This window comes from Lissotriton vulgaris, chromosome 1_1 (assembly GCF_964263255.1).
Source record: "Lissotriton vulgaris chromosome 1_1, aLisVul1.2, whole genome shotgun sequence".
In the NCBI taxonomy this organism is placed as follows: Eukaryota; Metazoa; Chordata; class Amphibia; order Caudata; family Salamandridae; genus Lissotriton; species Lissotriton vulgaris.
The window spans coordinates 1,669,197,351-1,669,216,690 of NC_141685.1; the positions used below are offsets into that span (position 1 = coordinate 1,669,197,351).

General features: G+C 46.4%; 1 protein-coding gene across 2 annotated transcripts in view; it reads right to left on the reverse strand.

The window, feature by feature from the left end:
* COPG2 (coat protein complex I subunit gamma 2) overlaps positions 1–19,340 on the reverse strand; it is a 384,275-nt gene that overhangs the window by 22,058 nt on the left and 342,877 nt on the right. For both annotated transcript variants that reach the window (XM_086918917.1, XM_086918916.1), the window contains one exon: positions 9,823–9,921. In XM_086918917.1, the coding sequence (XP_086775043.1) occupies positions 9,823–9,921 (99 nt within the window). The remainder of the gene's footprint in view (positions 1–9,822; positions 9,922–19,340) is intronic.

Sequence of the window (19,340 nt, forward strand, 5' to 3'; positions counted from 1 at the left end):
AAAATGACATCTACAGTGTAGGAGAGGATATGCTGACAGAGTGAGCCACACACATAGCTAGTTGCTCTCCTGCCCCCTCCGTCCCTTCTCCTCCTCACCTTGAACTCACTTTTGTGCTGTATTCCAGGGTCCAGAGGCTCCGCAGGAGGCTGGCCAGCTGCTCGGTGACCTCGGGCCCCCGCCCCCTGGTGCTGCCCCGGTACCGGTCCAGAGCCTCGGAGCCATCCAGCCCATCCAGGCTCTCCAAGCGCACTTCAGAGCTCTCCAGCCCCCTCGGCCCCCGGTACTGTTCCAGCGCCTGTGTGCGGTAGACGAGCTCTCAGGCGCACGCCTGACCTGGGCCTGCTGTTCTGGCGCTGCCTGTCTGGCGGGGTTGGGCGGGCTCTTCTGGGGCCCGGCTCCCTGGGCCTGTCCCGGCCGTCACTCCTGCTCATAGCAGTCTATTCTGCCTCCTGTGTCGTTCAGTTTGCCACTTCACTCGCTGTTGTTTATCTTTGTCACTCATTCTTCCCTTTCACTCGTGTTCAGTCCTGTCACTCACTGTCCTCTGCCCCAGCCTCTCCAACTTCCCTTGCCACTCATCTGTCACTCCAACTTGCCTCTTGCTCTATAATACTTCTCTGTAACTCTTACTCTCAGCCACTCCGCTGTACGCTATCACGTTTGCCCTCTACCACTCTCGCAACCTCTTCTGTCTCTGTTGCCCTATGCCATTCTTGCCCTAGGATTGCCACCTTCCTATTTTTCATGCGCCAGTCTCTACTTTATTTAAGTGGTGCAGTCTAATGGCCAGAGCTGCTGACTTTGAAGATTGGGAATCTGGGCCAATCACTTAATCTCCCCGTGCCTACAAACATGCGCGATGTATGCTGGTGCTCATGTAAAGCGCTCTAATCTCCTTCGGTCAAGTTCGCGCTATGTAATACTGCAAAACAACTACACTTACCATTTCGTGGGCCGCCTTTGCGTATTCTGCCCCTTATCACACGCATTTCGCTGGATTTAAGAAGTATGGCAAACTGTTCAAATGTATACAAGAAATAGCTAGTAACTGAAGTTACGGACTGCATCGGGATTACAATGATGCATGAATACTGTGCTGTCATACTGTGTGAATACTGCAGATTGTTTTTGGTTTAACTGTTAAAATCACATATTCTTGTAAAAGTATCTCATTTAAATATATTACTTTCTGGCCATATTTTCAAATTGAATGGATACCCAAAATAAATGCAGAAAGTAGTTCTCTATTGGGATTCACCCCTAAATGAATCAAGAGGAACTATTGTTCTCCTTCTACATCATGTTCTTGTCTGGCATATTGGTTAACCCTACTCGGATACATTGCCTCTGTTTAAAGCAGAACTCACTTTCACCATATCGTTATATAAAGTGAAATAAAGTGCACAGATGTTTTTACGGTCCTCCAAAAATGTGAGACTGAATTTACAACGGACGGTGGACATTCATATATCATGCTTAAGTGAACCTGCATGTAGAACGCCATATGCAAACTCAACATCGTACCCTGGAGAATCAATTAAGGAGTATTTGCGCTGATGGGAAAATCACCGACCTACATATAAGGAGTCAACACAAGAAGAAAACACCTCGGGCTTTCTTATGTGTGAGAATACGGTCTTTTTCTTGCTCGCCTGTCCTTGAAAAGGTTATGCTCATCTTTATAGCCTCTGCACTGTGACCATACAGAAAAGAAAACAAGTGGAAGATGAAAAAAAAACAAAGAACTGCGCATGACGAAAACTACAGTGGGGCGGGACTTCCTTTTTGTGCTGGAAGCTCGCGCCCACGGAGTGGCTAGCCAGGAGAGGAGCTGTGGTGACGCTAGGCTCCCATACCAGAGGGAGAGCCCCGCGGTGGCGGTTGAAATCCGGAGTAGCGGTAAGTGGGCCTTAGTTGTAGGAGGTAGGAGGGGGTCTTGGTGCACTTGTGTGTGTGTGCGCGCGTGTGTGTATGTGTGTATGTGTGCGACGGCGGGGGGGGGGGGCTCGGTGCACTTGTGTGTGCATGTGTGAGGGGGGTGTGTGTCTCTGTATGTATGCGTGCGTGGGCGCTAGTGTGTGTGTCTCTGTGTGTGCGCATGCGTGTGTGTTGCAGCTTCCCAAGAGAGAGGAGATGGCCACAGCGAGCGCGTTCGCGAGGCCCGCTCCGATAACCATGCGCGGGGCCAGGTCCTGTCTCCTGGAAAGCTGCGTCAGTAACAATAGGTCTCTGGCGAGACCGCGCTTTCGCGCGGTTAAACGCCACGAGGCCTAAAAACAGTCAGAGACATGGTGGTCTTCTGACCCCGGCAGGTCACAATCCCTGTGAGTGCTGGCCATTCCCAATGGGTTCCAAATTCCTTCCTCATGTATATAGAGGAGGCAGGTCACTTGCGACCCCATTATGAATCACTAAATGTTTGAGATACATTAGTACATTCTGTTTTAAAAGTAGCAAAAAACCCAACAAAAAACGCAATTTGCCACCCGCAAAGCTGAATGAATATACATTTGGCCCTAATTATAATATTTTCTTTTAGAGGCACCAGCTGCTGTTTTTCTGTACTGTGCATGAGCTGATGCTATTAGCAAGGGAGTAACAATGATTGATGTAGCAGGTTTAGTGACACCGGGCCAATTGAACCATGTAAATTGATGTATTTTACTATCCCAACAGCAGTCAAATGGGCCATTTTCCCTGCTTTCGTGTATTATTTCAGTGTGCATTACTGGAGGAGGATTAGTTGTAGTTTTTTTTAATGTATTATGGCTCGTACAGTGCATGTTGTAAACTGAGTCCATCCAGGTGTCTTAAAGTACAAACTGTGGGTGTGTGATTGTGATGGGTTATGATCAAGAACTCTGCAGTTAAGGCACAATGCAGTGCCTATTTATCACTGTGGCTGTCAGTGGGTCCTGAAGGTATTCAGAGTATATGCGCCTCCAATTTTTGGCTTCTCTACAGACCACAGACACAACTTTGAAAATAAGACATAGCCAAAGAGAAACAAAATGCAGTGCTTGAAACAGGTGAATGGATCGGGGGGGGATATTGCAGTAGAGGTGATGAAAGGGAGTATGTGCAGAAGATAGTAAAAAACGGAGCTGAAGAGGAAAGAGACGATGTGTGTGATTAATATGGAGGATTTCAGAAAGATATGGGGACAAAAAGTGTGTAAGCGTCTTACAGAGTGAATGACTGCAGAGAAAACTGGTGTGAAAGGCAGAAATGTTCGGTTCACATTATCACAGACATCATTTTTACTCATTTATTTGATACAGCTAAAAAGCATTTGCAGAGACAATAGGTCTGGCTCGTGTTGGGCGTAGATCTATTGGCGTTTTATGCCTGGGTGTAGTAAAGGAAAACTCCCAAAGGCACGCAAATAATGGTTGGATTTGCGGCAGTGTGCATCACAGTATTCTGGTTCCAATGTTTGCAGTTGTACCTATTGAAAAAGATGCTTCATTACACTTCTTCAGCCACACCCCTTTTAGAAATCCCTCACCAATTTCAGTCCATTTAAAGCACTGCTGCATATGTACAATATGGTTTGGACTTTCTCTGAACTTGCACTGCAGCGAATGGTAAACACATGTTGTCTGTAGCCTCCCAAAGGGACCATCATTAAAGAGTGTGCACATCTTCTCAACTCCGCCACACATGCATGCATGGTCAGTCAGACAGGTTCAAACACTCTTTCTATATTCGGATGGTGGGTGAGTATATTTGTGTACATCACCTACTCTATTATTATGGTATGGTCCCCGAACCTGGTGTGATTTCGGTCTCTCAGGTTTCTAGAGTGAAGTTTCAGTCTGTAAAATGGCTCTTGGGGTTACAATCTGATGCTGCATTCTAGGTGTATTTTCACATAAGGTGACGTCTCTTATAGTGTCTAAGTTGGTCACCCTAGTTTTTCACTGCTACCATATACTGTACAACAAATCAATTGAAATGCAAGTGTTTGAGAAAGAACGTATTTTTAATTAGAAAGGGTATTTGTCGTATCTTTTGCATGCCATTGCTGTATCATTTCATAAAGGACCTTCCGAAGGATCGGATCTAGATTCGTTGTCCCTATGAATTTCCTAGCTCACCCAGTTCCACCACTCGTGCAATATGAATGACAGGAAAAAGCTTCATCACAGAAGGTGTAAAATACTATGCAGGTTTATAAATCCATTTAGTCTAACAAATGCTAAAAAAGAAACATATGAGCATATGCTTGATTGGCCTAAACTGGAATTCCAGGTAAGTATTGCATGCATAGTCAGTTTCTTGATGCACATAGTCTTGGATGCAGTGCACAGAGACCTTACACTGCTGCACACAGAGCAAAAAAATTAGAGGGAACATTGCAGAAAACACACAAGAAATCAGACACCAATTTATAAAAATAGTATATTTGTATGTATTTTTAGACACCAAAATGAAAAAGATCCACTGGAGGGTTACGGAGATTCAGCATTTACAAGGGACAGTAAATCAGCACTTTTACGTAACCATAAACAAGCACTGGTAAATTCAACAAATCTGTCACTTAGAAACTTTTTCAAGGAAAACTTGGGTAAGTATCAAATGCAGATACATTGAGTTACTATAAGTGACCAACTTTGGCAGGGAGCCAATCAGGGGGCCCAAGAATGCCTTTAAAAACAGTTACCTCTAGAAAAGAAGCATGCCTCAGTCAATTCCAGGCATTGTATCCCCTTGTCCTAGACTCCTATGGAAGCGGCCCTGATGCAAGGGATACAGGATGCGGAAGATACTCAAGCGTGCTGTGGATGCCATGTGGTTGACGGAAGTTTTCCTGCGGCTACTCCTTGGTCCACTAGCTTGATGAGGAGATGCTGGCCATAGGGGCCGACGTCCCTCGAAGCCCTCTCAAGTCAGGCAGAAGTTCAGTCACGACTGGGCTACCAGTTGCCTGGTATCCTGATCACAGGGGAATACTTGATTGGGCGGTAACTTTCCTGCTAGGTGACCAACCTGCACTCAGACAGCCTTCCTGGGTTCAGCAGACTCAGGTTCAACTTTGAGCATCAGTTCCTGGTCCCTGGTGTTCCACGGCAGCGAGGGGCAGCAATTAAAAGATCTGGGCTACTAACTCGCCCCAGCAGGCTTTTTCAGCTTTTGGGACTCTGTGCTGCAAAAAGGAGGTCACCCTTGAAATCTCTTGCTTCGGCTGAGATCAGGAGTCCAGTCCATTGAGATCTGAGTTCTGGGTGCCCTTTTAATGACCAGAAAAGGTCTTCAGGGTGGGACATGGTCAGTAGCCAATGGGTTCCTAGGTTCACTCTCTCTTGATTACAGCTTCTTTCAAAATGTGGCATCTATCTAGTATCCCAGAATGATCTATTCTGCCCGCTCTCAATATGACAGAACACCTCTCTGCACGTAGAGCTCCCTAGCACAAACCAGAGGTGTGGCTACCAAGGAGGCTCCACGCCCCTGAAGCACCAGTTTAGCAACAGGTTTCCCCTCTCCTTCCTGAGTGCAAGCCTGTCTACTTAAGCAGAGCAGCCCCTCTCCCAAGTGTTCACCATTTTCTCTTCAAAGGCAGCTTCTCCTTTGAAGCTAGCATTTTGGTCCAAAACCTGTGTAGCTTCCTGCCAGGGAGAAGTAACACCTCTCCCCCACACAGGCTTCTATTGTTTCCTTTCCTGGGAGTCGTTTGCACATCTCTTCAGGAGAGCAGAAAACTGTCACAGGGACAGACCCCGTATGCAACTGTGGATGGACACGGGATTTAAGGGAACAAAGTGGCAACTTTGAAAAAGTTGCACACTGCAACAAGTTACATTAATTTTGACTTGGGCATCAAGTCAAGTTCAATGCAACGAGTTTGCTACCTTACAGTGTCCGCTTTAGTTGCCCCATTTATAAGTTAGCATGGCTGAGGTGTGAGCTTGTTACTCTGCTCTCGCCAATGGGACTATTAGTCTTTTCCACAGAAAAAACAATTGTGGGTTTTTACTCGAAACATGTAAAAGTAACATATAGATCTAACGTATAGCACTCTGTGTTCGGGCTCATTAGGTCAGCCTTAGGGGTGACTTACATATACTAGAAAGGAAGGATTGGGCTTTGCCGTTGCTTTAAATAGCAAAGTTGAGTTAGTAGTTTACAACTGCCGTGGCTGTCTGGGAGCCATGTTTTATGTTTGTCACACACAGGGTGGGACAATCCAAGCTGTAGCCCCTGGGTTTGACCCTCTAACGTACAGGCACTGGATACCATATATTAGGGACTTCAAATTAAGGGAGGTTATGCCAATTGGGAATAAGCCAATCAAACATACTGAGTTTTAGGATCAGGGCACAGGCACAGAGATCTGATTTTCAGGCCTTATGGCACTCAGAGGAAAAACCACAGTATCAGTCCAACATTTTGGGGCTGACCATACAAAAAGAGGTCTTCCTCACAAGAGGGACTAGAACCCAGCCACCCGGTGTATGGGTACAGGTTTTATTGCACTTTTTGCAAGGAGCACCTACACCTCATTTTTTGTCAAATCAGTTTTTATTGTTTTAAAGTTAAACTTTACAGCACAAGCATCACTTAAAGCTCACAGTCATATACAGGTCATTCGTCAATGCATTAGCGCATGGTCAAAATATGCTACATGCGTTCGAGCTTTACTATGAACAGAACAAAAGCACCTACACCTAACCCTCTTAAAGGTGTAGATAATCTAAACTCGGTGCATGACAGCGTGCATGGCAAAAGTGTTGGTTGACAGGAATTGGGTTATCTTTCTACTGAAAGGTGTACTGGGATGGAGCAGGGGAGTGGGGTGAAGAGTTGCTGCATGTTAGCAGAGGAGCTCTTGGGGGACCTTTGTCTACCTCTACCACTGTAACTGTATGTTCTTTGAGGGGGGGGGGTGGCTCATTGGAAGGGGGCCTGTGCGTGAATCACAATTGTCTGTTACTTCTCCTGGTATACTGCTTATGAAAAGCATGTTTTAGGCATGGACTGAAAGGCAACTATCGATATGGAAATATCTTTTTCTTTTTTTAATCTTTTCCAGCATCTGATCGACCTGTGAGCCAAAGATACTTTCCATCAAAGGGTATGCTCAGAATGTGTTGATGCACCTCTGGCCTAGATCCAGACATCCTAAGCCAGGCATGCCTACTGAGTAATAGGCTGGTGTTAATGCCCCTAGTTCCTGTGCCCACTGCATCAAGGGTACACCTTATATTCAGGATGCTGATAGTCTTTTCCCTGCCAAGAGTTCGTCTCCCCTCTTACACGGAGCCTCAGGGAGGTGCTTGATTAGCTGCTGCATGGCCTCCCAATGATACAGGTCGTACCTAAGAGGAGGCACACTGGCTTTTCAATCCTATGAGTGGCTGCAACTAAAATAACCCTTTTCCCTGCCGCCTCAATCTTTTTAGATAATATAGTCTTCCCAAGGATTTTTAGACAATATAGTCTTCCCAAGGATTCCCCATCGCCCCCCATTATTGTGGCCTAAAGGCACTTCCTCTGGACACAGGCGGTAGTAAGGGATTCCAGTGTCTCACACTGTGTCCTGTGTATCAGGTGGGGGGGGGGGGGGGGGGGGGGTGAGTGTGGATGTAGAGTAGGTTTAGAAGGTAGTGGTGAGAGGTAAGGAGGACAGATAGTCATGTGGTTAAGGAAGAACCACACTAGCCACCAGTACAAAGCCCTAAGAAAGTCAAAGGCAAGGCATCTTTTCTTTGGGATGGCGATGAGGCCCCAAGCGGCAGACTTAGTAAGAATTTTCCTAGTTTCTGGTTTTTTTTTGTTTCTGGTCCAGGATGTCCTGCGGGTTGCTCAAAAATAAACCCCCTTCAGGGTGTCTGACCTGGGCGTTGTGAGGGTCTTCTGTATCAACCTTTAAGTCGAGGTGTGCTGACTCTTCGGTGTCAGCTTTGTCCCGGAAGTAGGGTTGTCTGTAGCCTGGGATCAAGGTGTCAGTGTCTTTGACGCCTAGTGAGGATGAGATTTTAGTGCCGAAGAGGAATGCGGCTTTGGGGCACAGGAAGGTCGCTCAGTGCCTGGGAGGTTACTGGATGAAAGAGCATGATGTGGGTCGGGCCTTGAGAGGAATAGTCCTTGAAGACTTTTGCTTCTCTTGCCTGGTTTTCATGCCAGACTCCCAGGGGAGCAGTGTCCTGCCTAGACAGCTGGGCATTTCAAATGGACCTGAAAGCACTGCAAGGGCGTGCAGTGTAAGTTTCATCTTTGGTCCCTAAGCTGGTACTGCTGTGGCGGTTCGAGGAACTCTACTTCTCACTCTGTGTTGGATGGCTTTGAGAAGCAGGCCACTACCTCTTTCTGCTCTTGCCCCCTAAGGAACTCTGGGCATTAAGCTTGCTTAATCTCCACAACGGCCCCCCCGCGGCGGGATGCCTGGCTTTCACCTTCGGGATGCCCTGTAGGGGCTATCTCACAGGGAAAAACCAGGACGGGTTCCCAAGGCAAGCGCGGAGATACCCCTTTGGGAGTCGATTCTGGCGCTATATAAGAAATACAATAATAATAATAATAATAATAAGGATGTGAGACAGGCCAGTCTCTTCCTCTTAAGCTCCTAAGATGTTAGGCGTCATGTATAGCTCCTCACGCTACATCTTATAGTGCACCCACCTTCTCTCTTCCCCATGTGTGAAGATTTTTTTGCAGCAAAATGTGCTATTTCTTTGCGCTTTGCAGAGATCTCAGACATAGTGTTGTAGGCCAGATGTACTTTGCATTACACCTTGGATTAAAGTGGAATGGAGATCATTCCATAACCATGTACTCTTGGGTCTAATTCAAATAGGCCTCAAACAGAGAATGAGTCATTGTTGTGCAGCTTTGAAGCGGTTTATGATCAAATTGAAAAATGTGAAGGTCTTCAATCTGAAGTTGATGTTTCGTGTCAGGGGCAGATTAGAAAGCTACAGAACCAGAAACTGAACAGAGCAGAGGTAGTGTGGTGCATTCTAACAATTACACTTCTGAGCAGCATTCCGACCCTGATGGAAAAAGAAAATCTGAGATGGAGATGTTGTGCTGATGCACTCTAGAATGGAGGGGTTGGGGTAGGGGGGGGAGGGGTTGGAGTAGGGGGGGCATTGGGGGTAATGCATGTATATTCATATATATTTATTTATAATTTTACTAATATCAAAAGTGCTTTCATAATGCTCTGCTTGCACCACTTTAGGTAGTGTAATCTGCTCGAGTAATCTGGATTCATATTTAGATTTTTAGCTTTCCCACTGGGGATTAATATGGCGCAATAAGATTTCTCAAACTTAAAGCACAGATGCGCACAGCCACAGGCTGTGTGCTAAGAAGTTCACTATCAAGCAAGTCGTGTTCTTTCCCCATGCTTAAATCAGGCACAGAACAGTTTACCCAAGAGTGGAACACGACTCAATCTACCAGTACTGTGCAAATTTCTAGAAGCAATGAGTAACGTGTTCTTCATTTTGTTTCAGTGTTATTAATGGTGGCCCACAGACTGCTATACCTCAACAGCAATTGGATGTACTACAATCTCATGCCTTCGCCAATAGCTTTACCATTTTGCTACAATTAGGCAGAGAGCTAGAATAAGATTATACAAAAGCCCCCAACATATCATCTTAAAGTGGATTCATGTAGCTACCATAAAGGTACACAAAAAATAAGTTTTCACTACCTCATACATTTGTAGAGTTGTCTAGCTTTTCACTAGCAAACTGCTAAATGTATGTCTCCTACAGTGAGTGGTACACGCTTTAGCACAAGCACTTATGTGTATAAATTGTTAAAAAAAACTAAAATAAAACGCTCACTAGGCTCTACACTTACCAGCAAGATATAGCGTATGTGAGTTCTTGTTCTCAGGTACTTTGTCGGACCTCTCACAGGGCTGCATTCCAAGGAACTTGATGATATTATTGACTGCCTCTGTAAGAAATTAGATATTCATGCCTTACAGTTGAAGGTTATTTGCTTTTTGGTACATCAGACCTACATACAAAATTCCAAAACAAAAACAATTTAAACTTAAATTAGGTTTCAAACTGGCAAATGTATATATAAAAAATGAAATTGCACAGTATTTGACTGTACCATAATAAATAGCTGTTCAAAACATCAGCGCTAAAACAGTTCAAATAGAATATAAGGACTTGATAATATAAAAAGCTAATGCATAATCTGCAGTATCCATATGTCAGGATGACTGTAAGCAGCAAATATTCTAAGGTGGTTTGTTCTCAGTAGAGGCAAAGTATCCTAACCCTTTTAATCTTTAGGTTCTTCCTACGTCTACAATCTTCTTAGGGACAACTCTACAAAATGGACCAATGACACTCATCTTTTGTTGGCAAATCAAACTTTGTAAAAATCTATTGCATTTTTGACTGATTCACGCCATATTTAAGAAGGTGGAGCTTCTAATATCTACTTAAGTCCAATAAACTGAGGTAAACGCATGCTGTATGCATTAAACGTTACAAAGTCAAATTATACAGCTAACTTAATCGACATCACAGGAGGACACCAAATGGTGAGATGTCAACGTCCACTAACCAAACAAGCATTTGCAATGCAATAGGTCTCGCATTAGGAAAGTTTGAGCTATTGGTATTGTAAATGACAAACTTTTTATTTATGTGTTGGTTTTGAAAATAGCTAAATGAATAGCTTTGTCATTTACAATGCCAATATATTTAACTTTCACAAATGTGACACTGTTGGTTGTGAACGAAGCACGCTTCACGAGTTTACTTATAAATAAATTAACAAGATATTTTATTATGAACGCTAGAGTAGTTGGTGTTCCCATTACAGCTGACAAACAACTCCCACAGAATCTAATGAACTAGAACCCACCTCACAAAGATCTAAACAGAATGTTACAATTAAAGTGAAAGATACATAAAAATGACATGACATTACAACAGACACCTATAGCATTTGCAATGCAATATGCGTTGTATTTACGTGACTTAGATGTATTGATATTACAAATAACAATGGCTTATTTTTTTTAATAATTATTATTTAAATAAAAGTTATTGTAATTTATAATGGCAATAGCTTTAACTTTTGTAAATAACTTTTGTGAAGATTATGTTCAGTGTATTTTATTGTGACGAAAATCCAAGAACAGAAGTGAAATATTAACATCTTTTTGTGACATTTGTAAGAAAGCTTGAAACATTGAGAGAACATATTTTAACCAGTTGATGTTGAATGGTTGCACAGATTGATGTTGTGGTGGCGACGAGTGATGCTGTGGCGTTCAGTGATGCTGTTGTAGAGCATAGTGATGTTGTGGTGCCCCTGAGTGATGCTGTAGTGGTGCTGAGTGATGCGGTGGTGATGTGATAGAGTGAGTGCGATAGATAGATGGATAGATAAAGGGCGGGCGATAGATAGAGGGAGGACGATAGATAGAGGGAGGGCGGGTGATAGATAGAGGGAGGGCGGGCGATAGATAGAGGGAGGGCGGGCGATAGATAGAGGGAGGGCGGGCGATAGATAGAGGGAGGGCGGGCGATAGATAGAGGGCGATAGAGTGAGGGCGATAGATAGATAGGGACTGAGGGCGATAGATAGATAGAAAAGGACTGAGGGCGATCAATAGATAGGGACTGAGTGCGATCGATAGATAGATAGGGACTGAGGGTGACAGAGTGAGGGCAATAAATAGATAGATAGATAGATAGAGAGAGGGCGATAGATAGAGGGCGATAAAAAGATAGATAGAGTGAGGGCGATAGATAGAGTGAGGGCGATAAATAGATCGATAGAGTGAGGGCGATAAATAGATAGATAGATAGATAGATGGAGGGCGATAGGGACGAGAAGGCAATCATATCTGAAGAAATTATTTTTTTGCTACTTATAACATAAAAAGGTTTTTGCACAATCGAATATTCAAGATCTTCTGGGCCTAAATATATATATCCATCCACATGTTTGATTTTTTTTAGTTTTACAATGGACCTTTTAGTACAAATCACATTAACTGCACGCTTTCAAATAAAAAATCATTCAATCTAACAGAACTTCTCACAAACATATTGAAGAATAATTAGGCAAAAACATTCCACTCAAAGGTGTAAGCAAGCAGATCAATGAATCATGAAATGCAGCTCAACTCAGCAGTAGACAAACCCCAAGATTAGAAAGTGTGTTTGCCGCATACGGAGATGTCCCAATATTCCACTACAGGGGCTTTCTCTTTGTGGCAGGCACCACCAAAATGATAGCCAAGGTAACAAGGTAATTGCCATAGAATGGGGACTAACGGAGGGTCCTTTTTTTAACAAGCAGAATTCTGCACAGTATTTTATTTTTCGTGGGGTTTAAGGGTAGTAGGAAAGTGTAACTGATGTCATGGGGTGAGTCGGGGATCTGGCAGGACTAGATAAGAAACTAAAGAAAGCTGGTTGGTGGGTAAGCATTATATTCTCCCCCTGTGCTGATATGAGGTGGGGCCGGGCTGCATTAAACAACAAGCCAATGACAAATATAGGTGGAGAGTGGGAGGGGCTTTTATTCCATACTCCAATATAGCATGCCACAGAGCAGCACATGCGCTGCCCAGGCTTGACCTAAAAAGGGCTGCGATTTGAGAGCGTCTGACAAGCAATTTCCTGGAATACATGTGGGACTGCAGCACTGCTGTCTGCTAAAGCTCCCTTTCTTCGGACCTCTACATGATCACGCACCCTATGCACAACTTTCCATGGCAGAAATGAAAGTGTGAGTTGAATATGTTTTGTGATCAGCCCTGAAAGCCTGGAAGAGTTACAATTGAACATTTATCAATTGTTTGCACCAGTAGCAGATTACATGACCTTAAATTACACTTTGGTTGCTCTATACGAGTGTGCTATGCAAAGCTGAAGTACTCCTCGCCGCTTCAGAAAGTCTACATGTGAGTCTACCTCGCCTCATTAAAATACCCTTTACAATCAAACCGATCACTAGGCCAGGTTCTAAAACAAACAGAAGTTATATGCCCTAATGTGACACCCTCTGCCAGTATGTAGGGAACAGCAAAAATGGGCGGTCTCAGCATGGCGTTTACACCCATGTACAGACTTTGAGCTGCTGTCCCTGAAACCACCCCCACCCCTCCGCACCCACTCCACCATTCCAAAAGCCAGAGTGTCGACACAGAAGTAGTTACTCTTGGGCTCTGGATACCGGAAATGGCTTATGTGCAGGGGCAAGTGTAGATTTTTGTTTGTTTGGTCTCTAGATCACTGGTCTTGAAACTTGCAGCTTCATAGGCAGAGCTAAAGCGTCCATTGAGATTGCAATAAGCGCCTACGGAATGAACACACATGCCTAGCACAGGCCGAGCACACACCTTGCAGCCGTCTTGCAGTTTTATATAGCTCAAGCTCGACCCGAAGTTAATGGAGCGCTTTACATGACAGTTACATTACACACGGTCACAATTCTTTATTTTTTGGGCACGGTGAGATTAAGTGATTTCCCCCGAATTGCAGGGTGTTGAGCTGACACCAGGAGTAGAACCTGGTTCCACAGTATCAAAGTTTGCTCTGGCTATAATGCCACATCCTCTCCCTTGTGCAGGTGATGGTCACCAAGTGCCTCCTGAAGCTTGGCCTACGGACGGATTTCTTTGCTGAGGTCCCTGCATTCCGCACTGGACGTGTCTATGGATTGTAAATGTGTGATAAGGCGCAAGCCTAGCTTCAAGGAGTACGAGAGGCTTTACAGAGGACATTGTATTGCTATGGTAGAGCCCAGACAGAAGTTGCTACACCTGGAGAGTGCGGTCTTTTTGAAAACCATAAACAGATTGTTGGATAGATTAAGTAATGGGGGCAGACAGTACCTGATCCCTTTGTTTCGTTTTGGTATTTTGTAACTCGCACATATTTTCATACTACACAAATGTGCATGGCATATCTTCCCAGATAGGGGCAAGGAATATAACGTGATTTCCAAGATGTATACGATTTCCCCTTCAGTTCTGGCACATGTTACTTTACCCAGGCCCATCGCCCCATCCTTCCTCACACCAAATCCTGTCACATTGGAATCGAATTTTCGATTTACAACCCTGAATATTTCACGGTTTCTTCTTCTATTATCTACTGTTACACAGGGCTGCATCAAAATCGACCTTCCAGAGGTGTGCCCCCAGCACGGAGAGAGAAGGCGATACCCACGCGACTTTACTTTTTATTTGTTTCTAATTCTATACATTTTTCCTCTTCATTTTTTTCACATCCGTCTCCGAGAGAACTTTGTTGAGATATGGGCTTACTGCAACAACAATATTTGTTTTAAAGTAAAGCCAATTTGAAGCAGAATCTATAGTACGGAATGTTGCCAAAATCTTCATGATATGTGAGGCTGAAGGTCATCACACACATGACCTTGGTGCCCCATGTTTGCGAAATGGTACTTAAAGTTTATAAAGCTGTGTTCTTGCCGTTCCAGGTCGTTGCCAGGACCTGATGACAGTCACTAGCGTCCACTGCCTGACTCACATTCAGCAGCATCAGGTCCCCAGCGTTCACTCATTAGGCCAGTGACTGACTCACTCCGTCACTTTCCTGCCCACTGAAGAGTATCCCGACCCCTCTCCTAGTAACCAAGTCGCTCTGTTGTCCACTGACACTCTCTCGTCACCCACCGGCTCCCTGCGTGCCTCACCTCAGAGGCGCAGATCTCCGGACTCTCTTCCAGCACTGAGGGCCGCTCTGCTTCCGCTTCAGACTGCGCTCGCAGCAATCACCCCGGAGGGGGTCAGCTGTGGAGGCCGGAGCTAGAGAGGCACGTGAAGGCAGGACGGAGACCGGGGACCCATGTACTCTGCCCCCATTCACTGCCGGGGTCACCCCCTACTGCCTGTTGGAAGAAAGAGATGAGCCGGGAAGCTGCCCCTGGCAGTGCCTTAGCTGAGGCGCATGTGCCTAGAAACCGGCGGCTCACACGACAAGAGATCACACAGTGAAGAGACAACTTCAGTGGGAACAACCTGAGAACACTGCACACGGGTCTAGTGTTGGAGGGGTTGGGGGGGGGGGGTCACACAAACCCCATTTACACAGATGAACAGTGGCTTAAGGGCTAGGGCGGCAGACTTTGGAGAGCAATGTTCTCAATAGATATAACTGAGAAATCGTGGGAAAATATATATATTTTTTCCATTTGTTATACATCACTTCAGTTTTTCACTCAGGAGCACCGGCCAACTACAGTTTCCTTACCCGGTTGGTGTTTATGTGTTACTTTTGGGATTACTTCAAGAAATCAAAAGTGTTGAAGCCTGCAAACATAATGTGAGTGACTAGACGAATACACTTCAGATGACTATTTTATAATGCTTTACGCTCATCTTGCTCACCTTAAACCTAGAAAGCATCTTCCAAACCACCATTATGATGCACATGTTTAGACCGGACGCACCCAACATGCACTCACCCAGTCCTTGGTCTTTAGTTTACATAGACAGAATGCATTTCCCCGTCGGGTGGCCCAGGCAGGCGGCTTCAGAGTGCTCTATGGTATATGACCTGCCTTGAGCGGAGTACGAGCGGCGGTAAAGACACTATCACATGGTGCGCATGCTTCAGGTACTCTGGTGACATGCCCTGCACTGGAATCACACCTTGTCTCGTGATGTACGAGTGGGGCTGTTTCAAGAATTCCCCATGGATGAGCCATCACTCCGGGCAGGGCGCATGCTCACCTCATTGGGGCCAAGTGTTGCAATGAGTCAACCTCCCAAGCACTGTTTATTCCAATTAATGAATGCATACTGGACATACCTGTGCGCATACCAAAGGTGCATGGGCTTCGGCGAGAGGAAGTGCCTCAGTGATCAATAGGTGTTGATAAAGGCTTACAATATATTAACACTGGGCCTCGTCTCAGTGCACAGAAGTAGAAACGTGCCATGAGCAGTCATCTTTTCCAAAACGTTCCACCACGAGGCCCAGTAGTCTCCTTAGTGAGGGGCTGGTATTAAGCAGCATGTAAATAGTTAATTCACTACAAACAGGCACTCTCTTCAATTAAACACACAGCTCCGTTTCGGTGGGGTTTCTAGGTACTGCTACTTTGCAGCCTTTGTCCTGGACTTAATCAGCACCTGTTCCTGGAACAGAAACACTGAGCGCCTATACTAAGGGCAGCCTCGTGCAACAAGGAATTCAAGAGTGGGGACGTTGATGCGGCGCAGCAGATATGAAGGGAAGAAGTTTGACCTCAAAACAACAGCCAAGCCACCATTAGCAGCAGCTCATGGGTTTTGCATGCTGTTGCGTTTCAATGCTTCCGAGTACGCCTTAGGTTCAGGAGTAAAATTAACACACAATGAGGAGGCGTGGCCAACTGCCGACGGAAATGGCCGCAGGGCAGCCGAGCTCCGCTGCGCCACTCCCGAAAACATCCGTTCAGTGGTACCTGCCCTGGCCAAAACTAGCTCCTGAGGGGACGGAGACACCTCCCAGTGTGTGGACTACCAGTGGATGAAGTTCGGGCGATTTCTGAGGGGGCTGATCGTAACAACACCCAGCACCGGCTCTTAGTGTTGTGGCTGAGCCACAGAAAAGTGAAGCTGCCCGGCGCAGAGTCAGAATGAGAGGCCGCAGTTGCGGCCTATACTACGACAGCCCAACAAGTGAGCACAGGTGAAGCTGCGGAATCCTCAAGTGTGCCGTGTGGACACCTCCCGCGTTCCCGACTGAGGTGAGCGACTGAGGGAGAGCATCGCGGTGGCAGCAGGTCAGGAGTGGCGGCTGAAGCGGTAAGTGGGGCTTAGTTGTAAAGGAGGGGGGGGGGGGGGGGGGGGGGGGTGTGTGTGTGTGTGTGTGTGTGTGTGTGTGTGTGTGTGTGTGTGTGTGTGTCCGTGTCCGTGTCCGTGTCCGTGTCCGTGTCCGTGTCCGTGTCCGTGTCCGTGTCCGTGTCCGTGTGTGTGTGTGTGTGTGTGTGTGTGTGTGTGTGTGTGTGTGTGTGTGTGTGTGTGTGTGTGTGTGTGTGTGTGTGTGTGTGTGTGTGTGTGTGTGTGTGTGTGTGTGTGTGTGTGTGTGTGTGTGTGTGTGTGTGTGTGTGTGTGTGTGTGTCCGTGTGTCCGTGTGTCCGTGTGTCCGTGTGTCCGTGTGTCCGTGTGTCCGTGTGTCCGTGTGTCCGTGTGTCCGTGTGTCCGTGTGTCCGTGTGTCCGTGTGTCCGGCATAGGTAACGCTGTGTGTGTGTGCGCGGTTTATATGTAAGCGCGTTCACAGACCCCAATCGGATCGTGCACCGGTCTGTCTCCCTTGAGAACCATGTTGGTGACAATAGGTCTCGAGAGCGAGACCTAAAAAACAAACAAAAAAGGGACTAATACAACAATTCCAGAACCAACCACTAGATGGCGGAATAATGTACAGCATGTTACCTGAATTATTCGTTTATAAGCAACTAGAAATTAATTTTAAACTATGTATAATTTCTTTGCTGTCATACAGTAAGGGCTCAGCACTAGGCTCACCCAGTTGAAGCACCTCCTTCAGTACATTTGCCAGAGTCCTGCCCGTCAGCGTCCCGGAGGCGATCGGGGCGGCGGGCGGGGTTGGTCCTACGAGAATACTTTCTCCTGTCGCCATCAGGGTATGCTATACGTCACTGGAGCTCCGGTCTTTGCGAAAGGCTTCCTGCGCCTGTTATAAAATTTTCCCCGGTCGATATAGGGGTAAGAGGAAATGTCGGGGTTGTGGTTGGTCTCCAGGCAGTGCCCCGGCCACTATACAGATCAGGGACGTGGACAGTGTGAAGCATCTCTGCCTCCTCTTAAACACCAGATCAGTTCGCAGACATGTTCAGGAGATCTTTGATCTCCTCGCCACTGAAAAGCCGTTATGCCTGACGCTGACAGAGACATGGTTAGGAGAGTCGTCTAATCCCGACATCGCCACAGCAATCCCCCCAGAATATAACATCTTTAGGCAAGATAGATCGGAAGGGAGGGGTGGGGGTGTGGCACTCGTGGTGAATAAATCCGTCGCTTGCTCTATTATTCCGATGGATGCCATCACAGGGTCTGAATCCCTTGCCTTCTCTAGAACATTGGCGCCTCAACAATCCTTTAAAGGGCTTTTAGTCTATAGGCCCCCTGGTCTGGCCAGATCCTTCTTTGATGAGCTCCAGTCGGCAATGTCGGCGTTGGTCCTGAGAGCGGAGCACTGTGTATTGGCCGGGGATTTTAATTTCGATATGGATGAGGGATCGGACCCTGACACGATCAAATTGATTGACATCACTGCCCCCCTAGGCCTTGTCCCCTACCTCTCTGGACCAACACATGACAAAGGCCATACCTTGGATCAGGTCTTTTCCACGTCCCCCATAGAGGTGACGGCACTGTTGCCGGTGCTCTGGTCAGATCATCGGCTGGCCAATTTCTATGTGCCGGGCACAAAGAAACCATCGAGCACTGCTCTCACGCAGCAGGGACTAGCACCTAGGGCTTATCACCAGGTGACTCCAGAGATGCTGGCTCAGGCATCTCTGGACCATCCCTGCCCTTATACGGGTGATCTGGATAGGGATTTAGAGTCTCTGCAGACGTGGTTCATGGATAGGCTTAACGATCTAGCCCCTGTGATGGCCCCCCGATCAACATCTAAACGTGTTTCTGCCCCTTGGTTCACTGAAGCGCTGTTGATCTCTCGAAGGCAGTGCAAGGTGGCTGAAAGGGCTTGGCGTTCACAGTACGATTCCGCTGCCAGGCTTGCCTATAGGACAATGGTTAAGGCTTACCACCGGGATATCCTCCTGGAGAAAAAAGGCTATTTTTCTAGGAGGATTGAGGCTGCATCTAATTCTTGTAAGGAGATTTTCACGATTGTCAGGGAATTTACGGCCCCACGATCTAATTCAACTCAGGCCGCCTCTTCCGAGTCAGGTTTCTGCCCTTGCCAACTTTTTTACTACCAAGATAAAGTTGATCCGGGACTCTTTTCCTTTGAGGGTGGCCGAAGTTTCTCCCAGCGTCGAGGATGGGCCAGCTCCATCGGCCCCTTCGGGTCCAGTCTTGGCAGACTTCCCGTCATGTTCAGTCTCCTCGTCATTGGCACTTATAACCAATCTTAAATCCGGGTCGCCTCTTGACCCATGCCCGGCCAAATTTCTGGCAAAAATGTCGGCAGTCGTAAATCCGTTGGCAAACCTGCTTCTGAATCTTTCCTTGAGTCGGGGGGTGGTCCCTCAGGCTTGGAAGCAGGCGATGGTCATTCCCCTCCTCAAGAAGCCTGGCCTCGGCCCTGAGGCTTTGGCCAACTATAGGCCCATCTCTCTCCTCCCTGCACTGGTTAAGATCTTGGAGAAGCATGTGCATATTGTG